The sequence below is a fragment of the Erythranthe guttata genome, chromosome 10 (assembly GCF_056151865.1).
Source record: "Erythranthe guttata isolate IM_541 chromosome 10, IM_541, whole genome shotgun sequence".
Lineage (NCBI taxonomy): Eukaryota > Viridiplantae > Streptophyta > Magnoliopsida > Lamiales > Phrymaceae > Erythranthe > Erythranthe guttata.
The window spans coordinates 18,167,793-18,194,578 of NC_142542.1; the positions used below are offsets into that span (position 1 = coordinate 18,167,793).

General features: G+C 35.8%; 6 protein-coding genes and 1 long non-coding RNA gene across 9 annotated transcripts; 4 read left to right on the forward strand and 3 right to left on the reverse strand.

Moving 5' to 3' along the window:
- Positions 1 to 1,965: 1,965 nt before the first annotated feature.
- CAX7 (calcium exchanger 7) lies at positions 1,966 to 4,058 on the reverse strand. Its single transcript, XM_088824158.1, has one exon. The coding sequence runs from the start codon at positions 3,884 to 3,886 to the stop codon at positions 2,165 to 2,167; it is 1,722 nt and encodes a 573-aa protein (XP_088680284.1). The 5' UTR covers positions 3,887 to 4,058; the 3' UTR covers positions 1,966 to 2,164.
- Positions 4,059 to 5,581: 1,523 nt separating this feature from the next.
- LOC148767735 (DnaJ/Hsp40 cysteine-rich domain superfamily protein) lies at positions 5,582 to 7,144 on the forward strand. Of its 2 annotated transcripts, none has more exons than XM_088824161.1 (3): positions 5,582 to 5,895; positions 6,467 to 6,728; positions 6,881 to 7,144. In XM_088824161.1, the coding sequence occupies exons 1-3, from the start codon at positions 5,746 to 5,748 to the stop codon at positions 6,937 to 6,939; spliced, it is 471 nt and encodes a 156-aa protein (XP_088680287.1). In that variant the 5' UTR covers positions 5,582 to 5,745; the 3' UTR covers positions 6,940 to 7,144. The 2 variants fall into 2 exon arrangements, with proteins under 2 accessions (XP_088680287.1, XP_088680288.1); XM_088824162.1 differs by having other exon boundaries at positions 5,609 to 5,895; positions 6,476 to 6,728.
- Positions 7,145 to 7,247: 103 nt separating this feature from the next.
- Positions 7,248 to 9,437, reverse strand: LOC148767736 (protein PNS1-like). 2 transcript variants are annotated; one of them, XM_088824160.1, is made up of 3 exons: positions 9,083 to 9,437; positions 7,678 to 8,798; positions 7,248 to 7,589 (listed from the first exon to the last, which is right to left on the reverse strand). In XM_088824160.1, exons 2-3 carry the CDS (start codon positions 8,791 to 8,793, stop codon positions 7,455 to 7,457), a joined length of 1,251 nt encoding a protein of 416 aa, XP_088680286.1. In that variant the 5' UTR covers positions 8,794 to 8,798; positions 9,083 to 9,437; the 3' UTR covers positions 7,248 to 7,454. The 2 variants fall into 2 exon arrangements, with proteins under 2 accessions (XP_088680286.1, XP_088680285.1); XM_088824159.1 differs by having other exon boundaries at positions 7,678 to 8,835; positions 9,083 to 9,269.
- Positions 9,438 to 9,869: 432 nt separating this feature from the next.
- LOC148767737 (uncharacterized) lies at positions 9,870 to 10,307 on the reverse strand. The gene has a single exon (XM_088824773.1). The coding sequence runs from the start codon at positions 10,305 to 10,307 to the stop codon at positions 9,870 to 9,872; it is 438 nt and encodes a 145-aa protein (XP_088680899.1).
- Positions 10,308 to 10,513: 206 nt separating this feature from the next.
- On the forward strand, positions 10,514 to 12,176 carry LOC105965962 (uncharacterized). The gene is made up of 2 exons (XM_088824012.1): positions 10,514 to 11,548; positions 11,860 to 12,176. Exons 1-2 carry the CDS (start codon positions 10,600 to 10,602, stop codon positions 11,895 to 11,897), a joined length of 987 nt encoding a protein of 328 aa, XP_088680138.1. The 5' UTR covers positions 10,514 to 10,599; the 3' UTR covers positions 11,898 to 12,176.
- A 5,079-nt stretch (positions 12,177 to 17,255) lies between these two features.
- UNE7 (Core-2/I-branching beta-1,6-N-acetylglucosaminyltransferase family protein) lies at positions 17,256 to 21,208 on the forward strand. The gene is made up of 4 exons (XM_012984085.2): positions 17,256 to 18,079; positions 18,599 to 18,674; positions 18,786 to 18,901; positions 20,581 to 21,208. Exons 1-4 carry the CDS (start codon positions 17,590 to 17,592, stop codon positions 21,093 to 21,095), a joined length of 1,197 nt encoding a protein of 398 aa, XP_012839539.2. The 5' UTR covers positions 17,256 to 17,589; the 3' UTR covers positions 21,096 to 21,208.
- A 4,933-nt stretch (positions 21,209 to 26,141) lies between these two features.
- On the forward strand, positions 26,142 to 26,786 carry LOC148767738 (uncharacterized). Its single transcript, XR_016033982.1, has 2 exons — positions 26,142 to 26,292; positions 26,488 to 26,786. It is a non-coding gene; the product is annotated as an uncharacterized LOC148767738 (long non-coding RNA).

Sequence of the window (26,786 nt, forward strand, 5' to 3'; positions counted from 1 at the left end):
TATTTATATTTTTTTAATATACTCGATTTCAAATCATCCTATTTGGTGAGAAAGAATATAATGTAGCAAACGATGGATGACCAAACATATATATACCAACAAAAGAGAAATTTCAAACGTTATCAAATTCTTTTTTTCATTATGGAAAAGGCCAAATTTATGATGTTTCAAAGGTTCCTCAATGATATGTTTAGTCCTTGTCTCAACTCTCAATTGAAATAGGCCATGATTAATATATGCTACAATTTATTTTTATTAATAAGGTTGATTGATTCTAATGTTATCAAGAAGTAGTAGCATTAAGATTGATTTAGTTTTAATTTAGTTAGATGAAAATCGATCAGATCATATCAGAATTAGCACTTTCAGAAGAAGAAAAATTCATTTTTTTCGGAATCAAAAATCCAATTTCAGAAAATCGTAAATATATCGATGGAAACTAGAATGAAAAAACCTTGTTCCGAAATCAAAAGTTTCGAATCAAAATCGACAGAAATCGCAAATTCTCATCACAACACTATCGTTTTAGAGTGTTAAAAATTGACCTCATTAAAAGTGACTCTCAATAAATAAAGCAAATATAGAATTTTGACAAGTTGACAAGTGACAAATTACATGTGGGAAATCGACAACAATGACTTATGTGCAAAAATAAGTCACGTAAGCTTTATTTTAAATTATTTTTTGAGTAGTTATATTAATGTGAACCAAATATTTCCTATTAAATAATATGTTTGCCAAAGTCATTCATAAATTAATAATTGCTAATATTAAAAATTAATAATTTCATTATTTCACATACAAAATAGAAGGTATGTTCATGTGCATACAAATGGTATAGTGTCATTAAAATTGTATTATAAATAAAAGGGTAAATTACAATCAGGCCCCGACGTAAGTCATATTAGCAAAAAACACCCTTATTTTTTCACAGTTACATCTATCCCAGTAATCTGTAGATTTTCTTACACTAACACCCTTATGTAGAAGGGTGGATGTAAGGTATTTACAAATTGCAAGGAGCTGGATGTAATTTCTAAAACAAAAAGGGTCTTTTTGTAATTACATGTTCCCTCAGGGAGGTGATTCTAATTTACCTAAAATAAAAATAAATAAATATGAGCACAAAGTCTAACCAAAATTAATTATTGGACCACTTTAGGTAGAAAAAAAAAAGTTTATAAACATAGGTTGGCATTATTGGTTTAATCCCATAATAATATAAACAAAGTTGGGCTTGTTGTTTGGTACTTGGTGGGGCCCCCATGACAGTGAAAACGATTGAGCAAAAATTCTTGTCGACTCAGTGACTCAGTCGGTCACTATTTGAGTTACGAATCGTGTTGGACTAGAACTTCCAAATGCAAATATAATCTTTAGGTAACAAAACTCCAAAAACAAAATCAATTATTGATGTGGAAAAAACGTGAGCCATCACCAAATACATGTTCATGCATTTTCAATTGATTCAATTGGTATATATATATATATATATATATATATATATATATATATATATATATATATATATATATATATATATTGAGTATATATATATTTCAATTGATTGCCAATATCGAATTAGTTTAGATTAAATGAGATCTTGATATCGGATCGATTGTTTGATTTGCATAAGTATTGTAGCAAGATCTGACGATGGTTTAGTGCAACTAATCGAAGCGATCTTGTCCGCTCCATTTCAAATATATGTAATCCCTCTCCGACTGAACCCTCTCGATTTTAATTTGAATACTTACGATTCTGGAACAATAGTTTTCGTTCCGAAAGTTGCGATTTTCAATGTATTTCAAGAATGGAACTGGAATACATGTTACATTATTTCAATATGAATCTTTAAACAAATCCAATTTTTTTTAGTGACTGAAAAATTGAAAATTTCGAATTCCAATAATTCAGATAGTTCACACACTTACTAATTGGAAACCATATGATCAATTAGGCTCGGACAATAAACATTGAAATAATTTATTGTCCTCAATTAAAACAATAGAGATCCTACTACTTTAATTACAAACATGCTATTTACATTAATATCATGATTCATGGCCAAAAAAAAAAAAAAAGAAAAAAAAAAAATGCATGCTCACCTCTTTGAGGTTCAAGCTAAGCAAATGGATACACTATCCTATCCTATCCTTGATCCTTATCCTCCAAGATTGAGTAATCCTACACTCTTAGCCACCCTTAGGAAAAGAAAACAAAAGTATATGGTCAACAATCCAACCCCTAGAAACTTATCAAGCTGCATATTCCTCATTGGAAGTATCACAACCGCCCAAAGCAATCCACCCATCAAGAACCCAACCGTCTCGTATAGATCCGAATCATTCGGCACCGGATAACTATCGGGATAGCCCTCCCACGCCGCCAAAACGAGCGAAACTCCCAACCCGACGAGCGTGTTAAAAAGGGGGCCCGCGTAGCATCCCGATATCGCCACTTGGGCCCCACCGGGCCCACCTCTCAACGCCATCGTTGCGTTGGAGATCAGGTCCCCTAAAGAATTCCCCCACGCCAGGACGGTGAGCCCCAGGATCGCGGGGCTTATCCCAAGAATATTCCCGAAAGATACCATTAGAGAAACTAACTCCTCGACCGTAATGTACGTCCAAACTACGCTCATCAAGAAACAACCCGCGAGCCACGGGAACCGGAATCTCTTCGGCGGGCCCGACTCCTTGGTGAAGATTAGCGTTAGGGCGCCGAGAAAGATTCCCACGAGAATCGAGGACAAGTAGATGCTTAAAGAGGCTTTGCTTATAAGGTTGTGATTCGTTTCTCGTTGCGTGTTGCAAAGGGTTGCTAGTAGAATCGGTGCCAACGTGGCCGAGATTGTCGCAAATGGTTTGGACCAATTTTCTTCACTTATGAGAGGAATTGTGAGCCTTCTTGGTAGTGAGAGTGGCAATTCCACTATGTAAATAAATAAACTCCAATAATTGTAATAATTCTTGAAATTTATTTCCTTTTCTTGTAATAATAATAAAGGTTGTCCCTTTTCTTCATCTTCTTGAACGTAGCCCAATAACAATGGCGTTCCGATTGCAGTACCATTAATTAATTTATTTTCTTCCTCCTTGTAGAACAAATGCATGAACGAAACGACGCCGATGTAAAGGAAATACACGCACATGAAGCACGTGGCGAACCAGAGCGTGACACGTGCGAACGCCATGATTGCGAGGAGGCAGCAGAGGACGAAGAGGAAGAAGACGACGTCCCTAACGAAGCTCCGCTTGTCGACCCGGACCCGTTTCGAGGAGACGGAGATGCTGACCACGCCGACGACGAAGCAGGTGATGAACAGCGCGCCGCCGAGGACGCTGCTCAGGCCGACGCCGCCGTTGCGGCCGGTGAAGGAGATCACGCTGGAGAAGACGTCGTTCGCGCCGTTGCCGAGCGGGAGGAGCGTGGTCCCGGCTATGGTCGGAGAGAGATTCATCGCCGCCGAGAGACCCTCGACGGAGGGGCAGAAGTACTCGGCGGTGGTGTTGCCCAGCACGTAGAACAGAACCACCAGCCATAGCAGGAGCAGAAAGTAGCCGAGAAGCGGCGAATCAATACCGCCGCCGCCGCCGGTGCTGCAGTAAAATATCTCGAGGTAGTTGAAGTACCCGCCGCCGTGGCAGTCGCTGTTGGTCTTCACGTAGGCGCACTTTGAGCGGCGGTCGGAGAATGCCCCGAGATTGCCGCAGTTGTCTCCCCCGCCGGTTTGTTGAAGCTGGCGGCGGTGGTGGTGGTGGAAATGAGTTGGTGATGAGGTGGAGATAGTGTAGAGAAGTGAAATCAAGAAGAGGAGAGAGAAGTTGAGGAAGAGAGAGAAGAAGGACCGCTTGAGGTAAGGTTTGAGGGTGGGAAAATCCATTCACTTGGGAATTTTTTTTTTTTAATTTTCTTTGTTTGGAAGAAGCTAAGTATTATAAAATATAATTTGAGATATAGTATAGTATGCTACAAATTAAAAGTGGTGGTATCTGAGGTAGGAGTGTTTGGTCCGATTTTGTGGTTGGAACTAAGTTAATTAGGCTGTCTTTTTGGACAAATATTATATTATTGATTAACTAATAATAAACAAATTAGGCTAAATTGCGGTCACAAGTAAAATTAAATTACGAAAAAAATAATTTTTGTTTGGGTACTTACAATCATTCTTTAATTATGAATTTTCTTACACGTCCATTATTTATTGTGTGTTAAATTCAGTAGAGTCTTCTAGATTCCGTGGAATATTCTCAAATTTGTACTCGTTTTGTGCAAAAATGCAATTTTTGATGCACCATAGTCTGATATTTACAGGCGAAAAGGTACATCTTATGATCATCTTGTTTCAAAATATGGAGTTGAAATGGGGTAAAACGGGTACGAACGAGCAGGGCCGGCCCTGGGATGGGGCGAGCAGGGTCCACGCCCAGGGCCCAGTTTTACTAGGGGCTCATTTTCAGTGTTTTTAATTTTTATATATATATACTAACATTTTTTGTGTGAAAAAATATATTTCTATTGTATAAATTTTTTTTATTCTTCCATTATTTAAAAGAAAATTTCTATTTATAAATTTTGAAACTTAGTTTACAATATATACAATTTAAATTTTTTATTTTATTCAAACAAAAACTATTTCGTACATTTCTAACATTTACTTTATAAAAAAAATTTAGATATACATTAATATTTTCAATATTTTATTGATAATGAAATTTAAATTAATAAATATTTATCTATATTATTTCATCAAAAAAAAAAAAGGAAAAAAAAAAGTCGGATCGAGACCTCATATTATTAAGGGCACAAAATATATTCTCGCTCGGGGCTCCCGAATACGTCGGACCGGCCCTGCAAACGAGATAAGATTTTACATAATCTAGAAGATTCCACTAAATTTGGTACTGCAATAGTGGATGCGTGAGAAGATTCATAGTTGAGGAGACAGTTGTAATTACACAAACACGAGATATTTTTTGTAATTTAACATTATCTCATGAGGGTGGTAGTAATTTATCAAAAAATTAATAAAATGCAGAAAAAATGTAAATTTAATTGGAATAATAATTATTTATTTATTTTATATTAATATTTTTTTTTTGAGGATAAAAATTATTGAAGATAATTATAGAAATCATGTAAGAATAATGTAAGCTTTAATGTACTGGTTATGGTGTCGCCCATACTTTGGGAAGTGGGCAAAAAATCCAACAAAGGATGAGGTAGCATTCACCCGCCTGCCAAACATGGTGTATCAAGAATCTTTGATTCTCTTGGATAAGGTTAAATACACCTTTGACTACTACTATCGTTTTAAATCACGTCCCTCAAGTTTGTATTAATTTCTCATTTGGTCCTATACATTCAAAAAAAAAAATATTTTGTCCTTCATGTTTTAATAATTAAAATATTTTTCGTCATTGTCGTCAATTTACTGTTAGTCCGTCGTAATTTAAGGCAAGTGTTCAATATTTTAAACACGAGGGACCACATATATTTATTGTAAATATGGGGTCAAATGTGAAATTTGTGCAAAATTGAGGGATGAAAACTGTAATTTTTCTATTCGTGTTGCAGTAAGTTGGTTGTTCTTCGTCAAGACCGAGGAAACGCAGAGAAGAAGAAACAATCGAACCATACTTCGAAATCATCGAACACCACCCACCCAAATTGAGGGCAAATTAAATAGGAAAAATTAAAAAAAAGGAACAAAATCAATTTACCTTGGATTGTGCTCTGAAAATGGATTGCGCTCTGAAAATCACCTTTTCTTCAATTTGTTCACTGCCCAAGATTTCCCCTTCCCATTATCACGTCCGCAAGAATTCGAGGTTTCTTCCCAAATTAGGTCACGAGAATCGATGGAACGACGCCGTTTCTTCTACCGCTCGGGTTAGTGTTTCTGATTTTTGCCATTTTTATTGTTTTTTCAAAATTAGTTCAATGGCAACCTAATTGGATTGGTTAATTAGCGGAGGATGCAGTAAAACTGGAATTTGCGTATGAATTGGTAAATCAAGATGCTAACTTTGAAAAATGTGATTTTACCTTTTTAGGTTTTGGTATGTCTGAAAATGCATGATTGATTGCTTAGCTGCACTGAACAGTCTGTTATGTGTGTCTTCTTGTGCTAGTTTCGATAACGAGGTGGTGATGTAAGGCTGTTTCTTTTGTCTGTGTGTGTGTGAGTGTGTGTTTGTCTCTGTGTGTGTGTGTGTGTGTGTGTGTGTGTGTGTGTATCCTTGCTACGTTCATGTGCAACATGCTGTTCGATTTTGCTTACGTGGGAAATTTTGTAGCTGAATTAGCCATATGGAGATAGTGCCATATTTGGTTTGGGTCGTTATACATACGGTTGAAATCGTATAATTTTTTCGATAGAAACCATATTTATCTTTTTGTACCGTGATTTTGTATTCGACGACGATTTTGATCCAACGGTTTCTTCTGTTTCGTACGGTAGGTAGTGCAGTGTGCTGCTGGAGATGTGGAGAGGCAAAGAAGCAGTCTCGAGTCTCTTTTCTGTTACGATAAGGCTATCCCCGAGGAAATAATCGAGAAGCCCATTGGATTATCTTTGACCGAGAAAAATGTCGGAGAAAATCCACGATGCTCGATTTGTCAGGCTAAAGGAGCACTTCTTTGCACCACGTGTTCTGGCTCGGGCTTGTATGTTGAATCTATCTTGGAGAGTCAAGGAATCATCGTGAAAGTTCGATGTTTAGGTAAACCTTCTAACAGAATTTCGCGAATGGTACTTTTTGCTATTTTAAAGATTCTCGTTACTTTGAATCATTGAATCTTGATTATATTGTCTATCAAGCCCCGAATCGTAATTCCCAAACAAGGCCTAAAGAGCAATACTTTGACCATGCAGGTTGTGGGGGAACCGGGAATATTATGTGTTCGGAATGTGGAGGCAGGGGTCATACTTGATTTCGCTTATATACAAGGTTTGCTTCTCGAATTACTAGTTGCATATCGTGTGATGTAAACAGCTAGTTCGGAAAATTACAATCCTTCACCATATTTAGGTTTTTCATTTTAAATTTTTGTTGTATTATTCGATGAATCGAAGCAATATTTACAGTGTGGCCATGTCATCTTCTCGATATTAATATATTTTGCTATTGTTCATTTATATATTGTTTTTCTACCCCCTTGAACGAGAATTTACCAACCTCGTTTATATATCTAGAGCTTTTAAGCTGCATTAGAGGAAGGTAAGACTTAAGAGAAGGAAATGAACTAATTCAAAATCTTGTACTAAACAAAAGCTTTTGTACATCAAAACACAGTCACAAGAAGTGGTAATATCACCATTATATTTTCCGTCTGATCTGCCGTATGTTTTTCTACCTACTTGTAAACATCACATCGGAAAAAAGAATTCAAGAATCCATCTCTCTAGGACAAGGAATCGAGCTGTAAGAAATAATCCTTGCAAACTGCTATGCTTCTGACCTTTGTAGCTCGTGTACATAAGCTGGTATGGTAGTGTCGAATTGCTGGCTTTGAGGATTTTCCACATAAGCTACGTAATATGCCGAAACGCTAGCTTGTACCCATGCCATAGCTACCCTATTCTGCAAATTTATCAAATTTGAATTTTTTTCGTCGATTTTTTTGATTTTAGGAAAAAAAAAAAGAGAGAAAGAAAACTCGAGAGCTTACCGTAAAATAACCAGTTAAGAAGGCATATATGCAGACTTCTGTTGCATAGTTCTTGTAAATAACAAGTGCCCAAGTACCCCCTAGTAACGCACATACGGACCCTGTCCCGACACCACTAAGGAAGCAGAACGAACTAGTGAGGTCACGATCGATCAACTTTTCGATCCCGACTCGTTTAAACAACTCCCAAACATCCGTAGATGCCTGCACAATCCCTTTATTGTATACCCCTACGTGCACAAACCCCCACCGATTTCCATACTCCACGATTCTTGATCCGACACCTGTACAGCAATCCGCGCACGAGAACATAACCTCGTCCACATCACCCGAAATCAAACTCACACCTCGAGCCAAACCCCTAATAACACCACAGATCGGTACAATAATCGAGCCTAGGCAAACGCTCCCCATCGAATACTTAGCCGCACTTTTCACCACTGTCTGAAAATCGACTTCTATACTGCACGAAAACTTCATGTACTTGATGTGGGATACTGTGACTTGGATCATGTTCTTGATTATTTGTGTTGTCCATGCGAGGCTTCCTAGTATTAGGACAATGAATAGGGTGTCGAATTTAGTTCCGATGGCGGTGGCTCCGCCTATGCCGGAGATCAAGAAAGACGAATATAGAGTGGAGACGATGATTGATAGAATTACTGCAGCTTTGACTTTTGGGGGTTGACTTGCGATAGAAACCGTGAGTATTCTAGAAGCGTGTTCGAATCTGTGGTTGACCCAACATGCGTAGAGGGATTGAAAAATCGAGAAAATTAATGCGATTACGGATAGTGCTAAACCGCTAGGAGAGCCTATCAAGACGAGTAGAATCCCGAGTGAGCATGTGAGAAGAGGGCTGAGCCAGAATGTGGCTTTTAGGGTTCTTGATGGGTTTAAGGTTACGAGTGCTTGCCATGCGAGTCCTAGGATTCCTGCGCATGCTGTCGGAGAGAGGACGAGAGTGTACCATTTCTTCGGGTGGAAATTATGTATGTGGGATGGTGATAGTACACCGCGTAGTGTGAGAGAAATTACGAGGATTGCGATTAGGGTTAGGTGTGTGTAGAAAATGAGCTGAATGAGCTTATGTAGGAAGTTTCTTTTACTTGCCATGATTGCTGCTTGTGCGTACCGCTGTTTTTGTTATTACTCTATCTGCGTTTAGAAAGATTTTTGCAGAAATGTGTAAGTTGCTAGGGCTACTATGAATTCAAGAAACAACGACGAGGGTGTTTGTGTGCGTGCCTGTGTGAAGATCAAGATATACAAGAAAATCTGGAGTGTTTTGTGTGTGTGTGTGTCTGTGTGTGTGTGTGTGTGTGAGAGAGAGAGAGAGAGAGAGAGAGAGAGAGAGAGAGAGAGAGAGAGAGAGAGAGAGAGAGAGAGAGAGAGAGAGAGAGACCTTGCTTCGTGATGAAAGGCTATGCTGTGGATCTCAAGTCTCGACTGTTTCGCATTATACAGTCTTCTGAGCTTTTCCCAGCACTTAATGAATGTGTTTCTTGATTCAGTTTCTGGGAGGGAGAGAGAGAGAGAGAGATAGAGTTAATCCATTTCAAGAAGGACAAGAAGTGAATCAAAATCCACCTGAAAGTCTCCTACCTAAAAGTTAGATATATGATTAAGCCAGCTGCTGCATGTAGTGTGTGTATGTGTGTGTAACTGTGTATACATTACACGCAACTGATATGTGAATCCTAATCCATTCGATTAAAAAAAAAAAGAAAAAGAAAAAAAGCCTTAATTCATTGTACAGTCAATGGGTGAAAGGCTATAAAGCAAGTCAGCAGCGGTGACGCAATCAAGAGGTCTCTCTCTCTCTCTCATTTGTCTCGTGATGCAGTTGGGTTAGTTAACCGAATTGCGTTTGGTGTTTGTATTTAGTAAAAGTAGTTAGGTTTATGCTTTTAGACTTCACTGAAAAAAGAAGGTGGTTTTTGTTATCTAACAATGCTTTTAGTTCACCAATTTAAGGGTTCTCTCTCTCTTCCCCGTGATTTTTAATGGGACGACCCGATCGGAATTGACAATTTTGAAAAAAATCAATCTTTTCCGAAATGAAAAACTAAATCCATTTTGTTCCATAATTGTTTTTTTGAAATTTCAGAAATTGGGATTGAATGCAAAAAATTCTTCCAAAATCGATTTTTTTTCGAATTTTTTTTTGAGGATAAATACGATCACTAAGATTAGGCCCCAATGGCCAAATGAGGAGGGAGTAAAGGTCCCTCCAAAGTGTCAACAATTGACAAAGAGGCTAAAGAGTGAGCAAGGGAATTACCTTGTCTCTTAACAAAAGAAAATAAACATGCATCAAAAGACAAAGAAATGGATAAGCAATTATCCAAGATAGCACCATAAGTACACAGCGAGTTTTCTTTATTGTTGAGAGCATTGACCACTTGAAGACAGTCCCCTTCCAGTTGAATCGAGTTCCATCCCATTGACTGTGCCATAATAAGAGCTTGGAGAAAAACCCTAGCCTCGCATTCCACTGGTGTGAGGCGTCCCATAATTTTATGAGTTTTCCACCAAACGCAATTTCCGCTAGCATCTCTGGCTACCGATGCAACATGAAAAAACGGCTCCCCATGAGGAAGGGAGGCATCTACGTTGATTTTAATCATTCCCTCTGTTGGTAAGAAAGATTTCATCTATCTTGAAGATTGTAGCAGATCACAATGATAGGAATTTACAGTTATTGAGAATATTTAGTTACTATAAATATGTAAACTACCTAGAATAAGATATACGATTCTTATAGCAAATACATGTATATATATTTACCTCATGAAGAGAAGAAATATGAATTCCTCGAATATTGAGTTTCTACATGGTACCAGAGCAGGTTGATAATCAATCATCCTATTGAATTCTTATTTTTTTTCTTTTCCGAATCAAAGTCAGAACTCTAGAATCATGAGTTTAGAAAATCAAATTGTCCCAACCACCACAAACCCTCCACAACCAATTATAGTCCAACAAGACAATTCAAGTTTCTCCACTGGTATTGTTCTTGATGAATCGAATTTCTCATTATGGTCACAATTAATGGAGATGCGAATCGGAGCTCGAAACAAAATTGGATTTCTCACCGGCGAAACGATGAGACCAGCAGTTACGGATCATGGCTATGCAACTTGGATTACCGATAATCACAAAGTTAAAAGTTGGCTCATTGATTCAATGAGTCCTCATCTGATGCAGCGATTTATTCGACTTTCCACTGCCAAAGAGATATGGGAGGCTGTTGCAAAAACCTTCTATGATGGATCAGATGAAACTCGATTATTTGAACTAAATCGAAAATCTTTCACCACTACACAGGATGGTCGACCCTTGTCTACGTACTACAATGAATTAGTTGAAATATTTCAAGAAATTGACCACCGAACGACCGCACAGGAGGCATCTGTTCAAGCAATTGTACATATGCATTCTATGATGGCCCGACTACGAGTTCACATATTTTTGAGCGGACTTGATTCTGGATTCGATCAAATTCGCGGAGAGATTCTACGAAAGGATCCAAAGCTGGATTTGGAAAGCACATATGCATATGTACGGAGAGAAGCACAACAAAGACAAATCATGGGGAGTTCCAGGCCTGTCTTTGAAAGCTCAGCAATGGTAGCTCAACGAAACACACGGCGTAATAATCCATCCTCCGGAAAAGGTAGCAATTTCCTTTGCAGCCACTGTGGTGAAACAGGTCACTCGAAGCAACGATGCTACGAGATCGTCGGCTATCCAGATTGGTGGGATTTCTCTAAAAAGCCGAGAAAAAATATTACTGCTAAAGCCGCAGTAGCCACTCAAGAAGAAAAAATGCAGCCCGTTGCCAATATGGCCCAACAAGGTATCTCTGGTAAGGTTGATGTACTTTCTGCCACTTCTAAGAATAGCACTTGGATTATTGATACAGGAGCATCCGATCATATGACTAGAGATATTAACAATCTAAAAACTATTCACTCTTCATCTCAATCTGTTATCTCCACCGCAAATGGAGGTACTTGTCATATCATAGGGGAAGGATCTCTTGTATTATCTGACTCTTTGAAGCTTGATACGGTTTTGATTGTTCCAGCGTTGGATTATAATCTCTTATCAGTTAGCCAAATTACCTCATCACTTCATTGTACCGTAACGTTTTGGCCTTCTTTCTGTGTATTTCAGGACATTCTGACAAGGAAGACGCTTGGTTATGGTGTTAAACGGGACAAACTCTACCACTTGGAGTTGACGGAGAATGGACAACATAAATTAGGTCGTGTATTTTATACAAGTGGAATTGAGAAGGTTCAAGCAGATATATGGTTATGGCATAGAAGACTAGGGCATATTTCTTTTGGTTACCTTAAGAGACTTCGACCGAAGTTGTTTTCTAATATTGATATTTCAGAATTTCATTGTGATGTCTGTGAATTAGCTAAAAACCATCGAATTTCTTATTTGCCAAGTTCGAATAAATGCTCAAAACCTTTTGCCGTTATTCATTCTGATATATGGGGTACGACTAAGGTCTCATCAATTTCAAAAGCTCGTTATTTTGTGACTTTCATTGACGAATGCACGAGATTCATGTGGGTGTCCTTACTCCATAGAAAGAGTGATGCGTTTATTGCCTTTCAAGAATTTTATAACATGATACGTACACAATATCACCAAGAAATTCAAATTTGGCAAACTGACAATGCCATGGAGTTTGTTGACGCTTCATTTGGCAAATATCTGCGCAATTTGGGCATACGGCATAATACTTCATGTACTTACACCCCACAACAGAATGGTCTAGCGGAGCGAAAGAATAGGCAAATTATGGAGGTCGTAAGAGCATCACTATTTGGAATGAACATGCCACGATTTTATTGGGGAGAGGCGGTTAAATCAGCCGTTTACCTTATCAATCGGGTTCCTTCTCGAGTTATTGAATTCCAAACTCCTCAACAAAAGTTACAATCATTCTGCTCAACTCCACATATACCAAATTTGGAACCAAGAGTGTTTGGTTGTACAGTGTATGTTCATATTCCCAAAGCCTTGCGTAGTAAATTGGACCCTTGTGCGAAACGCTGTGTTTTTGTCGGATATTCAGATTTTCAGAAAGGTTATAGATGTTATGATCCTCTCAATAAAAAGTTGCATGTTACGTTGGATGTTTCGTTTCGTGAAATCGAGCCATATTACAACAGCGAGGTTCCACGCTCATCTCTTCAGGGGGAGAACAAGCATGAAGAGTGTGAGCTTTTACAAGGAAACAATGGAATTTCAAGGAGCGAGAGTGAGACTGATTTTTTGGAGCTCGAGGCTGTGGCGGAAAGATTCAATATTTATCAAAATTGTTTTGATCAACCACCGAGTTCTCATCCAACTGTAGATACTTCGATTCCTTTGAAATTAAATGAGAATGATGCAATAATGGCAAGTGAAGATGATGTTCCAGAAGAACCCGTTTTAACACCATTAACCGAGGAGCTTCCCCAGAATGTTCAAGACCATACTCAAAATCTGCCAGAATTTCACTCTCTCCCAAATGAGGTAGAATCCTGTGAACATTATCCTTCTATTTCTCGTTTTACATCTAGATTAAATAAATGTATCCCAAAGAAACATTATGAGCCTGACCTTAAAGCTACTGGAAAATATCCCATTAGTAATTATATCTCTAGTCATAGATTATTGGATTCATATGCTCTAACTGTCAAAGAATTGTCCAGAATGTCTATTCCTAGTAGTGTGCAGGATGCATTAACAGATGAAAGATGGAAAATTGCAATGAATGAAGAGATGAAAGCTTTGCAGAAGAATTCAACTTGGGAGTTGGTTCCATTACCTGAAGGAAAAAAGACAATAGGTTGTAAATGGGTGTACACCGTGAAGCTTAATGCGGATGGAACTATCGACCGGTACAAGGCAAGGCTAGTGGCAAAAGGTTACACGCAAAAATACGGAATTGATTATCAAGAGACCTTTGCGCCAGTAGCTAAACTTAACACTGTTCGGATACTTATATCATTAGCAGCAAATCGTGATTGGCCTTTGCGACAATTCGATGTAAAAAATGCATTTTTGAATGGTGACTTGGAGGAGGAAGCGTACATGGATCTTCCACCGGGTGTGAAGCTAGAACCCATGCATGAAGGAAAAGTCTGCAAACTAAAGAGATCATTATATGGGTTGAAACAGTCGCCTAGGGCCTGGTTTGGAAGATTTACGCAAGCAATGAAGTCTTTTGGCTACGAACAAAGCAACTCTGATCATACATTATTCATTAAGCATAAAGAAAAGAAAATAATAGCATTGATCGTGTATGTTGATGATATGGTCTTAACAGGTGACGATCTTGAAGAAATGGAAAAACTACAGAATTATTTGGCCACGAAATTTGAAATGAAAGACCTAGGACAATTGCGATATTTTCTAGGTATTGAAGTGTCTCGGTCAAAACAAGGAATTTCTCTTTCGCAACGAAAATATGTGTTGGATTTGTTGACTGAAACAGGAATGCTATCTTGCAAACCAACAGAAACACCGATGGAGATTAACCATCAACTTGAAATATCTTTTAACCAAAATTTGGTAGATGTGAGTCGTTATCAGAGATTAGTCGGAAAGTTGATCTATCTAACTCACACTAGGCCAGACATTGCTTACGCCGTGAGTATAGTAAGTCAATTTATGCAAGCTCCAAATGAAGATCATATGAATGCAGTTTATAGAATCTTGAGATATTTAAAAGGTGCTCCAGGAAAGGGGTTATTATACTCAAAGAATGAAGCGCCTACCATTGAAGGCTATACCGACGCTGATTGGGCAGGAGACAAATCAGACCGAAGATCTATCTCAGGTTATCTTACATTTGTAGAAGGTAATCTGGTTACTTGGAGGAGTAAAAAACAGAAGGTTGTTGCTCGTTCTAGTGCAGAAGCGGAGTTCCGAAGTATGGCGCATGGTTTATGCGAGATATTATGGATTAAAGAAGTTTTAAAGGACCTTAGTGTTGATTGTTCACAACCTGTGAATTTATTTTGTGATAATAAAGCTGCAATTCAAATTGCAAAGAATCCAGTACAACATGATCGCACTAAGCATGTGGAAATTGATCGATTTTTTATTAGAGAAAAACTTGATAAGAAGATCATTCAATTTCCATTCGTCAAGTCCGAAAGTCAGCTTGCAGATGTTTTTACAAAGACTGTTTCGGGTAGAACTTTTCATGCAATGATTGACAAGTTGGGCATGATAGATATCTATGCACCAACTTGAGGAGGAGTGTTGGTAAGAAAGATTTCATCTATCTTGAAGATTGTAGCAGATCACAATGATAGGAATTTACAGTTATTGAGAATATTTAGTTACTATAAATATGTAAACTACCTAGAATAAGATATACGATTCTTATAGCAAATACATGTATATATATTTACCTCATGAAGAGAAGAAATATGAATTCCTCGAATATTGAGTTTCTACACCCTCCGATGGCGGCTTCCAACACTCCTGGAGTTTCAGTGGCGTCTTGGGGAGAGGACAAGATTGTGACTCTGTATAGGATAGAAGAAAGGCACCACACCACCCTGTTATATCCATCATCTTAAGTGGATGCTCCCCATGAACACTTCTGTTTCGTGAATCTCACAATTTCCATGCCACCATTGTCGCAAGATACAACTGCTCCTTGCTCAAGGTTGTACTCACTACTTCCCACCATGCCCCGAAGGACGTGCAATCTTCAACTATGGTTTGCAAGGAAAATGGTTCATTCTTCCAAATATGGGCCACTCCTCCGCAAACACCAATAACATGCATAAGGGTTTCTCCCGCCGTTCCACACCGATCACAAATCGGATTAGTTACCACCCGTCGCTTGTAGAGAGCTGTTTTGGTCGGGATAATATCCGAGCAGGCCCGCCAAACAAAAATTCTGATTTTTGGGGGAACCTTCATGTTCCAAATAACCCTCCATTGCCGATATGTCGAGCCACTTCCACCAGCCCCGTCCGCTCCACTGGTAACATTGGCGTGCATCAATGCAAGGTTCTGATGATAGCACGATTTAACTGTAAAGTTTCCGGATATGGAGAGTGCCCATACAATATTGTCCTTCACTGGTCGTCCCCCGATTGGGACTCCAAGAATGCGTTTGCGATCAATAGGCCAAAAGAACTCTTGCAACAGATTCCAATTCTACATACCAGTATTCGACAAAATAAGATCACTTACTGAATTGGAAAAGGCCGATTCTATAGGTCTCGGGATGAGAACGTACGGCTGCCCTTCACCAACTAACCATGGGTCGCACCAAATGGAAGAGCTTTCCCCATCTCCAATTTGGTGTCGGATCCCCTTTCGGAGAAAGGGACGAGCGTTAACTAAACTTCTCCACGTAGCCGAAGGACGACTCCCCTTTAGGAATAGGCGGGAATTGAATTTTTTGTCTCACCTATTAAGCACTACACATAATAAATTGTTATCATATGTGTATTTTCACAAAAAGGAAAAGTAGAATTTTCAAAAAAATAATCGAAAATTTAAATTCTATTGAAAATTGAAATCTAAAATGTATTACAAGTATGTTAATAAAAAAAAATGATTGAAGATCAAAATTTTTGGAATTCGGAATGACAAATATTATATCAAAATTGAAAATATTCTGATCGGAATCAACGCAAGTTAGAATTTTAGTTCCAATTTCCAGCCCTATGTACAATACATATTAGTATGTGTTGTTTTATACCATAAATTTATACACGATGATACACACATATATGTAATGTGTGCAAAAGATTAGTTCACTAGGAAAAAAGACACTTTTCGTCCTTCAAATTTACATTAATTTCACATTTGGTCCCCCTTCTAATAAAGAAAAAAGATTTGGTACCCGTGTTATAACAATTTAACACTTTTGATCATTCTCGTCAATTTATCAAATAAAAGAATCTTATTCCGATAGGGTTATTCACGAAGAAAAAACATCGAAAATCTAAAATTATCAACTTCTTACTTGATATTCAATTCAATAATTATAAATTGTAAGCAATAAAATTGACTTCTAAACGATTAAAAAAAATTCATGAAACCTAATTTGTGTTGTCCTTTGATTTGAACCAAAACGACAATCTTCAATCTTTAATCCAATCCCTCCAATTTGAAGGGTACTACATTGATTTGACTTTACACCATCCATTCAATTAAAGAAGGAAAAAGGAGGAAGGCATCTCGTAGCCTAGTTGATAGAATAAAAGAGCTATAAGTCAAATGATTCGAGTCCAGTTTCTCTAGCGGCTTTACCGATAAGTCAAACTTGCATATATGAACTGATCCAGTGTTATTTACATCTTTCGTATGTCTTGTAAACTACTATATATGATATGGAAATGAAAATTTACCTAGTGCACATCGGCTGAATTAAAATTCCTCTATTATTATAAAAAGAAAAAAAAAAGCATGGACCAAGAACAAAGTGACAGTTGGAGGTTTGATGCCACTTCCCTTCCAAGAAAGGAACCCCCTAATAAAGATCTCATCTACACTCTTCCTAGAGGTAACTTCTTAAGCAACTATACTACTCTCTCTCTCTCTCTCTCTCTCTCTCTCTCTCTCTCTCTCTCTCTCACACACACACACACACACACACACACACATACTCTCTCTTTCTCATACACACCCATACACACACACATACACTCTCTCTCTCTCTCTCTCTCTCACACACACACACACACACAAACTCTCTCTCATACGCACTCTGTCTCTCACACACACACACTCTCTCTGTTCCTAAAAAACTACCAACCAACTTTCAATCCCTTTTCATTCATTCATTTCCTTCAAATGAAATCCATCAAAACTCATCCTCTTTGAAATTCACACCAAGAAAACACACACAAACACAATTGATCCAAAATGGGCATCAAAATCTTGATAATGTTCTCATTCATTCTAACTTCACTCCTATTCTCCCTCCTCTACAACAACACTCCAACAAACCCAACCGCAATTTTCCGACCGAAAAAAACCTTAATCATCCCGAAAAAAGCCCACCCGACACACAACGCCACATTCGCGTACCTAATCTCCGCATCGAACGGCGACACGATGAAGCTCAAGCGACTAATGCTCGCGCTATACCACCCCGCGAACTACTACCTGATCCATGTGGACGCCGGCGCACCCGAAGAAGATCATAGGGAGATTGCAAGATTCGTGTCGAACAACGATGTCTTTGCTGAGGTGGCAAATGTGTGGATTGTGGGCAAGGGTAATTTGGTCACTTATAGGGGCCCCACTATGCTTGCTAATACACTACATGCTATGGCGATGCTGTTGAGAGTTGCTCAATGGGATTGGTTCATTAATCTAAGTGCATCTGATTATCCTTTAATCACTCAAGATGGTATGGTGAGTAGTAGTGTTTGGCTTCTTTTTCTTGATTAATTAATTAATTCAATTAGTTAGTTGCTAATTAAACCCAAATCAAGAAAATCGTATTATTTGTCGTCGCAAAATGTTCCGTCACTAAATTGTAGAAAATCGTTTCCAAATATCGACGTTGTGGTAGATTCTTCGTTTTACGATTTGTTCATTAATTCGATCACTCGTTATAATTAATTGAGGATTGATATATTTAATTTCTTGTTTGTCACTAATTATTATTCGATGTCCCACTAATAAAAAAAATGTTGCGTCACTGAATTGAAAAAAAAAATCGTTTTCGTGCTAGATTTTTCGTGTTGCAACGGTCATAAATCCGTCATTAATTTGATCATTGGTTATAATTAAATCGATTTAATCATATTTTTTTTTTGCAGTGGTTTAATTATTTAATTATTTTTAATTAAGTCAATTTTTGGTAGGGTTTTGTTACATAATTAATTGGGTTGCTAATCTTGTTTATTAATTATTTAATTTGCAGATCTGATAGATGCCTTCTCTAGTTTGCCAAAAGATCTGAATTTTGTACAGCACAGCAGCCAATTGGGTTGGAAAATGTAAGACTTTTAATATTACTTACAATTGTTTGTGTGTATATATTTTATAAAAATATTAATTAATATTGAATTAGCAATTATTAATTGATTAGAGATTTAATTTGTGTGCAGGGGCAAAAGAGGAAAGCCAATAATAATAGACCCTGGATTGTACAGTGCTAATAAATCTGAAATATGGTGGGTGATTAAGCAAAGAAGCCTCCCCACTGCTTTCAAGCTTTATACAGGTTTCACTATAATTCCTTCATTTTATTTATTTATTAATTAATTAATTTTATATATTTATTAATTTTTCATATTTTAATTAGTGAAGTAAAGTAATTATTTGTGGCTCACCAACACCAAATTGGCAATTCATCCAACACCACATGTGCAATTCTGAAAGTAGTGCACTTTGACAAAAGTGCACCAATTGATGCATAAACATAACTATACACACATATATGTACACGTGTAAAATATTTTCATTTACGCGTCGTTCGCTAAAATAAGTCCGATTGATTAAATAATTAAATTTTATTTGATGTTTGGTAAGTGCAATAATTTTTCGAGTCGGCCCACTTTAATGAAAAAAAAAGATCTCTTCTTGACTTATGGTTTTGTATTTGTTAATCTAATTCTGATAATCAAACGAGACCTTAAGGGATTATTTTGTTTTTTTGAGTAAATTGAAGTCCAATACAAGGGAACATAAGGGAGTGTTAGTTTTGGAACTTTATCAAAAAGCAAAATAAATAAATGGAAGGGACAAAAATTAGTGGGTTTTTCTTTATTTATAAGTATATATTATTTTATTGATTTGGTTGGAATAAAAGAAGTGGGAAAATTGAGGGATCTGATACTTGACTGTGATTGGCTGTTAGGTGTGGGTAGCAAATATTTTAAGGTTGGTGGTGATTTTTAATTTGTTGTTATTATTATTGAATTATTACAAAAAGAAAAATGTAGAATTACATCAAAATTGGGTACTTCTATTTAACGATGCCTTTTAAAAAAATTCAGCAATAAAAAATCATTATTCGCGATTTTTTTTGAAACTCGTGTTAGGGAAATTCATTTTTGTTTTCTTTAATTTTAAAATTGGACGCATTAATAATTTTATGGCTTCATTCTGCATGATCATGTGGCTCTACATGTGCTCCTCATTGGGCCACTGACCTTTTTACACACCACCGACAGAAATACATACAAACATATATATATATATATATATATATATATATATATATATATATATATATATATATATATATATATATATATATAGAGAGAGAGAGAGAGAGAGAGAGAGAGAGAGATTGGTTATTTGGTTAATGAAGGAAAAGGAAATAAGAAGAGATAAGTCGGGGTAGAGATCGAACGGATTGAATCTGAATTATCATTTTCGGAGAAATTACATTTTCTTCGAAAGAGAAAAAAGACTTTTTCCAATTTCTTTCCAAAAAATGAAAAAAAATCGTAAATAGAATTTTGGAACTTGGAATATAATGAAAAAAACTTTTTTTCCAAAACATGAAATTTTAGATCAGAATCAGCATAAATTGAAAATTCTTTTTTTTTTTCAGCTATTATATATATATATAAAATTCAAAATAATATTAATATTGTAAATGTGACTTCAGAATTTTTTTAAGAGATTTGAATTGGATTTGAAATCAGAATTTCATAAATATTAAAAAATGCATACATGTAACTTGTAAATGTAACATCTCACAAACCATGCATTGACTTGTATTGTTTGAATTCATGTTTTAGTTTATTGCATTCATCACTCCCTTTATTTAATCTAATTATTAAAAAACTCCCCGTATTGTTTATTATATCAACAAAACACCCTCGTCTTTTTTTTTTTTTTTTTAATTTTATTTTATTAATTACAAATTTACCCGTACACGTAAATACGCAGGTTCTGCATGGACAATACTATCAAGATCCTTCTCCGAGTACTGCATATTAGGGTGGGACAATCTCCCAAGAACCCTACTTCTCTACTACACGAACTTCGTCTCGTCGCCGGAGGGCTATTTCCAAACATTGCTATGCAACTCCGACGAATTCAAGAACACGACAATCAACCATGATCTTCACTACATCACATGGGATAACCCCCCCAAACAGCACCCTAAGTCACTCGGTCTTAAGGACTACCGAAAAATGATTCTAAGCAATAGGCCCTTTGCACGAAAATTCAAGAAAAACGACCCCGTTTTGAATAAAATCGATCGCGAACTTCTCAAGAGAGGGGGCAGGCAGTTTTCTTTCGGAGGGTGGTGTTTGAAAGATGATAAATGCTCGGGTTTTCGGAGCGAAAATTACGGTGTTTTAAGCCCCGGAGCTGGTTCCAGAAGATTGAGGATTCTTCTGAGAAAGTTGGTCTCTATTAATAATAACCAGAGTTTAAGTAGACGGATTTGTAAATAAGTAAAACTTGAGGTGTTTAATTGTTATTATAAATTTTTGTTCTCTTTGATATATATAACACTCAGATGTTCAATTGTTGTTACCGAAAATGTATAATGAAAATTGGTAGTTTAATTTGTTTATGGGGTTTATTTGATGCTACACTCGTTGAAATACACGATTGATTATTAATCATTGATTTGCGGATAATCACGTATGTTTCTGTAGTGGGTAGCTATTTAATTACATCGATGGTATTAAAATTTACCAAGCGTACGTATATAATCTGGTGTAGGATCTCAATAATCAGCTTATGGTTTGCTTGATTGTAATTAAGAAAAGTTTTGTCTTTATATGAGTCTATTGATTTTGTGAAGATATTATGAGAAGTAGCTTAATTAATTTACCTAATTTAGTTTGCTTGGTTACTCAATATATTGTAGCCTTTTTGGTGAGAGAGGAGAAATTCATATTTAATTAGTAATTACACAATCAATGCAAATAAATTAACTTGAATGCATTTGATAGTTGAATAATTTTTAAATTAATGGGAAGTACAAACTAATTAAGCACATGCATTAAAATAATTATTTTTATTTTTATTTAGTCTATTTACCTCATTAAAAATATATGTTTTTACTACTTTTTAAGGATTCTCAACAATGAGATCATGTCAATATTACATTAATTAAAAGTTCATACTTATGTATTATTTCTATCTAAAATACCATTACAAAAATTCGGGGACACTGCCCTTAGTTAATTATTCCCAAAATCATTATTTCCCTCCAATAAAAGTTCGTGAATCCCTTCAAAATCTGGTTTATGTATCTTCCTAAACGGTTTATTTGATGCTACAGTCGGTGAAATATATCGGGAGATTATTAACTATTGACCTGCTCATAATTACACACACATCTATGTGTATGTGTGTTTAGTGAAAAGTTATTTCAACACATCAATAGTTAAAAATCACCCGATGTAATTCACCGGGTGTAGCGTCTCAATGACCACCCACTAAGCACACATATACATAGATACCTGTGTTATTATGTGTACACTGTACAGTGTACCCATTAGTTCAAGATCAGCTGATGTATTTCACCGAATGTAGCATCCACAAAACAGCTAAAGTAGTTTATAATGGTTATAAAAGTCTCTTTCTTGAGCCAATAATTTCTAATCTCTATTAATTGAATTTAAATGTTGACCACTATTTCAAACCCTAATTAAATAAAGAAATATTGCACTTCATTTTTCTTAATTCAACTCTCTCTCACTATATAAGTACTCTTATTTGTACAAGTATTCAATTAGACAAAAAAAGAAAAAAAAAAATCACAATTAGTTCTCCTCTCTCTCCACTTAAAAAATAAAATCATGAAGGTTATAAAAATAATCTTCTTAATAATCATGGTCTTAATTCTAACACCCACTCCCACAAACTCAAAACCGGGTTTTCTAGAAATAAAACCGGTGGTGGCCAAACGGGTCAGCCGGTTTCTCCAGCAAAATAAAAGCAGCAGCAACCCGAGAATATCCGGTTCGTGCGGCAAGGGTAATGACGCCCAGGTATGTGGCGGCTATTTATTTGAAGGAAGAAACGCTATTTGCTGCAACAACAAATGTACAGAAGCGGGACACGATTTTAACAACTGTGGCGCGTGTGGGAAGAAATGCGCTTTTGGAGAAATTTGTTGCAGAGGGGAGTGCGTGAATGCACGCTCGGATAAGAGACACTGTGGTTTTTGCAATAATATTTGCGTGGGAGATGGGAACTGTGTATATGGTGTGTGTGACTACGCCGTTTAAATTTTAATTTAAGTGTAGTTTTTTGGTGAATATTTTGATGGGAATATTTTTCGTCAATTAATTAAAAATTTAAATATTAAGGTTTCTTTTTTGTATTAATAACCAATTACTATGAGTAATAATATTAAAATTTCAAAAAATAATTCTTAGATATATAAAAGTAATAAACGCTAGTATAAAAAAATATATTTGGAGGCTCGTAGATGAAGAAAATTTATTTCATTTGAAATTGTTTTTTTGGAGGAAAAAAGATTTTACTAGACGATAATTGTCATACTGGGAGGAAAAAACGCTCGCAAGCATATGAGCAAGCTTAGGGTAAATTACAACCACCCCTGAGATATAGTAAATTTACGAAACCCCCCTCCTGTTTGGGTAATTACAATCACCCCCTTAACTATGAATCTTCTTACACGTCCACCCTTGCAGTTTCAAATTTAATGGAATCTTCGAGATTATATGGAATATTATCACATTTATACCTGTTTTATCCCATTCGAACTCCACGTGTTGAAGCAAGATGATCATAATATGTGTTTTTTGGCTTGTATATATCAGATTGTGGTGCATCAGAAATTGCATTTTTACACAAGACGAGTACAAACTAATTAAAGCACATTCCACGACATCTAGGTGATTATATTGAATTTGACAGCATAAGGGTGAAGGTTTAAGAAGATTCATAGTTGAGAGGGTGGATGTAATTATCCAAACAAGAGGGGATTTTTAGTAAATTTACCATACCTCAGATGTGGTTGTAATTTACTCGCAAGCTTATTACATAGGCGTTAGACGAAAGAAAATAAACAACTAAAAGAAGATGAAATGACTATAATATCATCAATAAATGCACCAAACGAACACATCGACTGATCATCGTCTTGGATAGCATTAATTACTTGAAGGCAATCACCTTCAAGAATATTGGACGTCCAACCTTATGTATTGCTTTGAAATCGTTTGTCACAAAGTTTGAAGGCATAGCCTATCTAGTATAATTAATATTTAATATACATATTTATTTAACCAACCATCATTTTAATTTATAATTCATAAACTTGTGGTTCATTTTACTACCAAACTTACTTATGAACATGTCAGAAAAGCATATCAAATTAACCACGTCATTAACTTAAACATAATAAAAGCCTTAAGATGTGAAAATGCAGTTTCAACCATCAAGTTTGCACTGATTTCATATTTGGTCTCTCACGTTCATAAAAAAAACACATTCAGTCACTCACGTTTCAGAAATTCGACATTTTTTTGGTCATTTCCCATCAATTTTCTGTTAGTACTAACGGAATCAAGCATGTGCGCACGACTACCTTAACTAACAAACTAGCGGTAAATTGACGAAAACGACCGAAAGATCTACCCAATGCAGTACACTGGCAAATATCCAAGAATTAATAATAATTTATGCAATTTAAACATGTGTAAAATGTAAACAAAAATATGTGTTAGTTATAGTTTGCCTAAACTTGAAGGAACAAATACAAATGGTCCCTCTCCTACAAGGGATTTGATTAACCAATAAATATTTCTATGGACAATTTTGATATAATTAATGATATGTAAATATTGTTTAGGTTTGGTACAACAAATTACATCTGTGGTTCCAGACTCTTCTTAAGGTTGCCCTAATAAGTAGATTAATAAATAAAGTTAATTACTAATATTGCAAACCTTAATTAATATAAAATTATAACTATATATATATAGCTATTAAGCAAACCATGCATAAAGAAAACACAATGTCATATATGAAACCAAACGAGGCCAAAATTCACATGCTATGGCCCATGAAAATCTAATTATAAAATTGGTCCAGGCCCATTATAGTTAATGGAAAGAATATATGTCCATTAATTCCCCCATTCTTTCTTCTAATTAAAATTACTGTAAAATTACAACCATCTCCCTGATATAAAAGTCAATTTAAAAAAACTCATCATTTTTGAGAAATTACAACCAGATTCCTATAGTTTGTAAATTTCTTACATTCACCCTCTATAAAAGGGTGTTAAATTAGGAAATCTACAAATTTTGAAGGGGTGCATGTAATTATGGAAAAATGAGGAGTTTTTTTTTTTAAATAAACTTTACTTCGGGGATAGTTGTAATTTACCCTTAAAATTATCCTCTACACGTGTCATAATTATTTTTACTGAAATGATAAATCTTGATTTATTGGTATAGTTCCTACTTTAAATGTCGACCGATTGAGTGATTTTTAACCATAGATCTTCACATAATTACACACACGCCAAGTGTATGTGTGCTTAGTAGACAATTATTTAATCTCAGGTTAAAATCGATTCATGTATATCAGCCGATGTAGCATCTAATCCCCTCATCCGTATCATGTACATATTTAATTTATCTGCGAGATAGACATACACACGTTTTGTTTTGCATGTTTTAATTATAAATTAGAGGAAATTACGGCCACCCCTGAGGTATCGACAAATTACGATAAAACCTCTTTTGTTTGGGTAATTACAGCCACTCCCTCCTTTTAAATGTTTTTACATAAAATTTATGTTATTCGGTTATTTACTGAACCAAATCGTATATTCAGTTCGGAAAACGGTATGAAATGTTGGCGTACCGAAATTTCGGTTCGGTTTTACCGATTTAACATCCCTAAATTTACCTCTTGAAGGGTATTTTCGTAAGACAATACATAGTTGAGGAGGGCGACTGTAATTACCCAAACATGAGGGGAATTTTTTTAATTTAACCATAACTCAAGGGTGACGAAATTTGCCCTAGAAATTATAACTAGCCAGGGCCCAGGGGTGGTTAGTCGACAAACCGTACCGAACCGTACCGAAACTTTTATAGACGAACATTGTTTCGACAAATTGATTTGAACTAACTTTATAGAGGAGAGTATTAAATTTACCCAGATTATAATGTCGGATACAAAGATTTATTTTGAATTTTCTAGAATATAAATCTGAGTCGAACTAGAATAATATTAAATCATTATTTGAATAGATAAGGAGAATTAAATAACTCTCTAACCAAAAAAAAAAAGGAAAACTTTTGACAAAATTGAAATTGTGACGTTTATATATTGACAATTTACTCAATAAGATTTGGCGTTATGAATTAAATGAATATTGACTATTACTACATGCATGCAATCCAATTTATATAATTTTATTTATTATTAGAATATTGATTATTCTCAAATTTACTACATTTTAGCTCTATATATAAGACAGTAATTTATATCCAGAGATTGGCATATTTCTTTTAAAAAATGGGAGGAATTCACAAAGTTTATCTCTTCATTCTTGTTGCACTTTTATTACACACTCAAATTTTATTAATTTCTGCAATTCAAATAAAAAATAATTTGAAAACTGAAGGTGTCATTAACAAACACTCTCAGGTTCTTATTTTCTGCCCATTTTTCTTTCAATTTTCTTTTAAATGTTTTCTTTAATTTGTATTTGTATGTATGTGTATGTATACTTGGTGTGTAAAAATCGAATGCAAAATTCACCAAATTTTCTTTTAAAATCAACAAGAGTTTTTCGTCTTAAATTTGTGTTGAGAACTTACTCGATATTTTTAATCTTTGTAGGATTTGGGTGACGCGACAAACATTGGCGGGCGCGATATCAAAACGGATGAGAAAATGGGTTTGAATGTGGATACGATAATGGATTACGGCCCACCCGGAGCGAACCCGGGTCATGACCCGTTTAGTCCTCCACCAAAAAGAGTATCAAGAAAGTTTGTCTAAGACTGATGGAAAGAAATGTAATCAGGTGAATGCAATAGTGTTGTAATTTGTGTGTTTGCAAACACTTGTACAAAAATAAAATATAAGTTTTTATTGGCTTATAACCTTTTTTTTTTTGAGTATTTTTAAATTCAAAT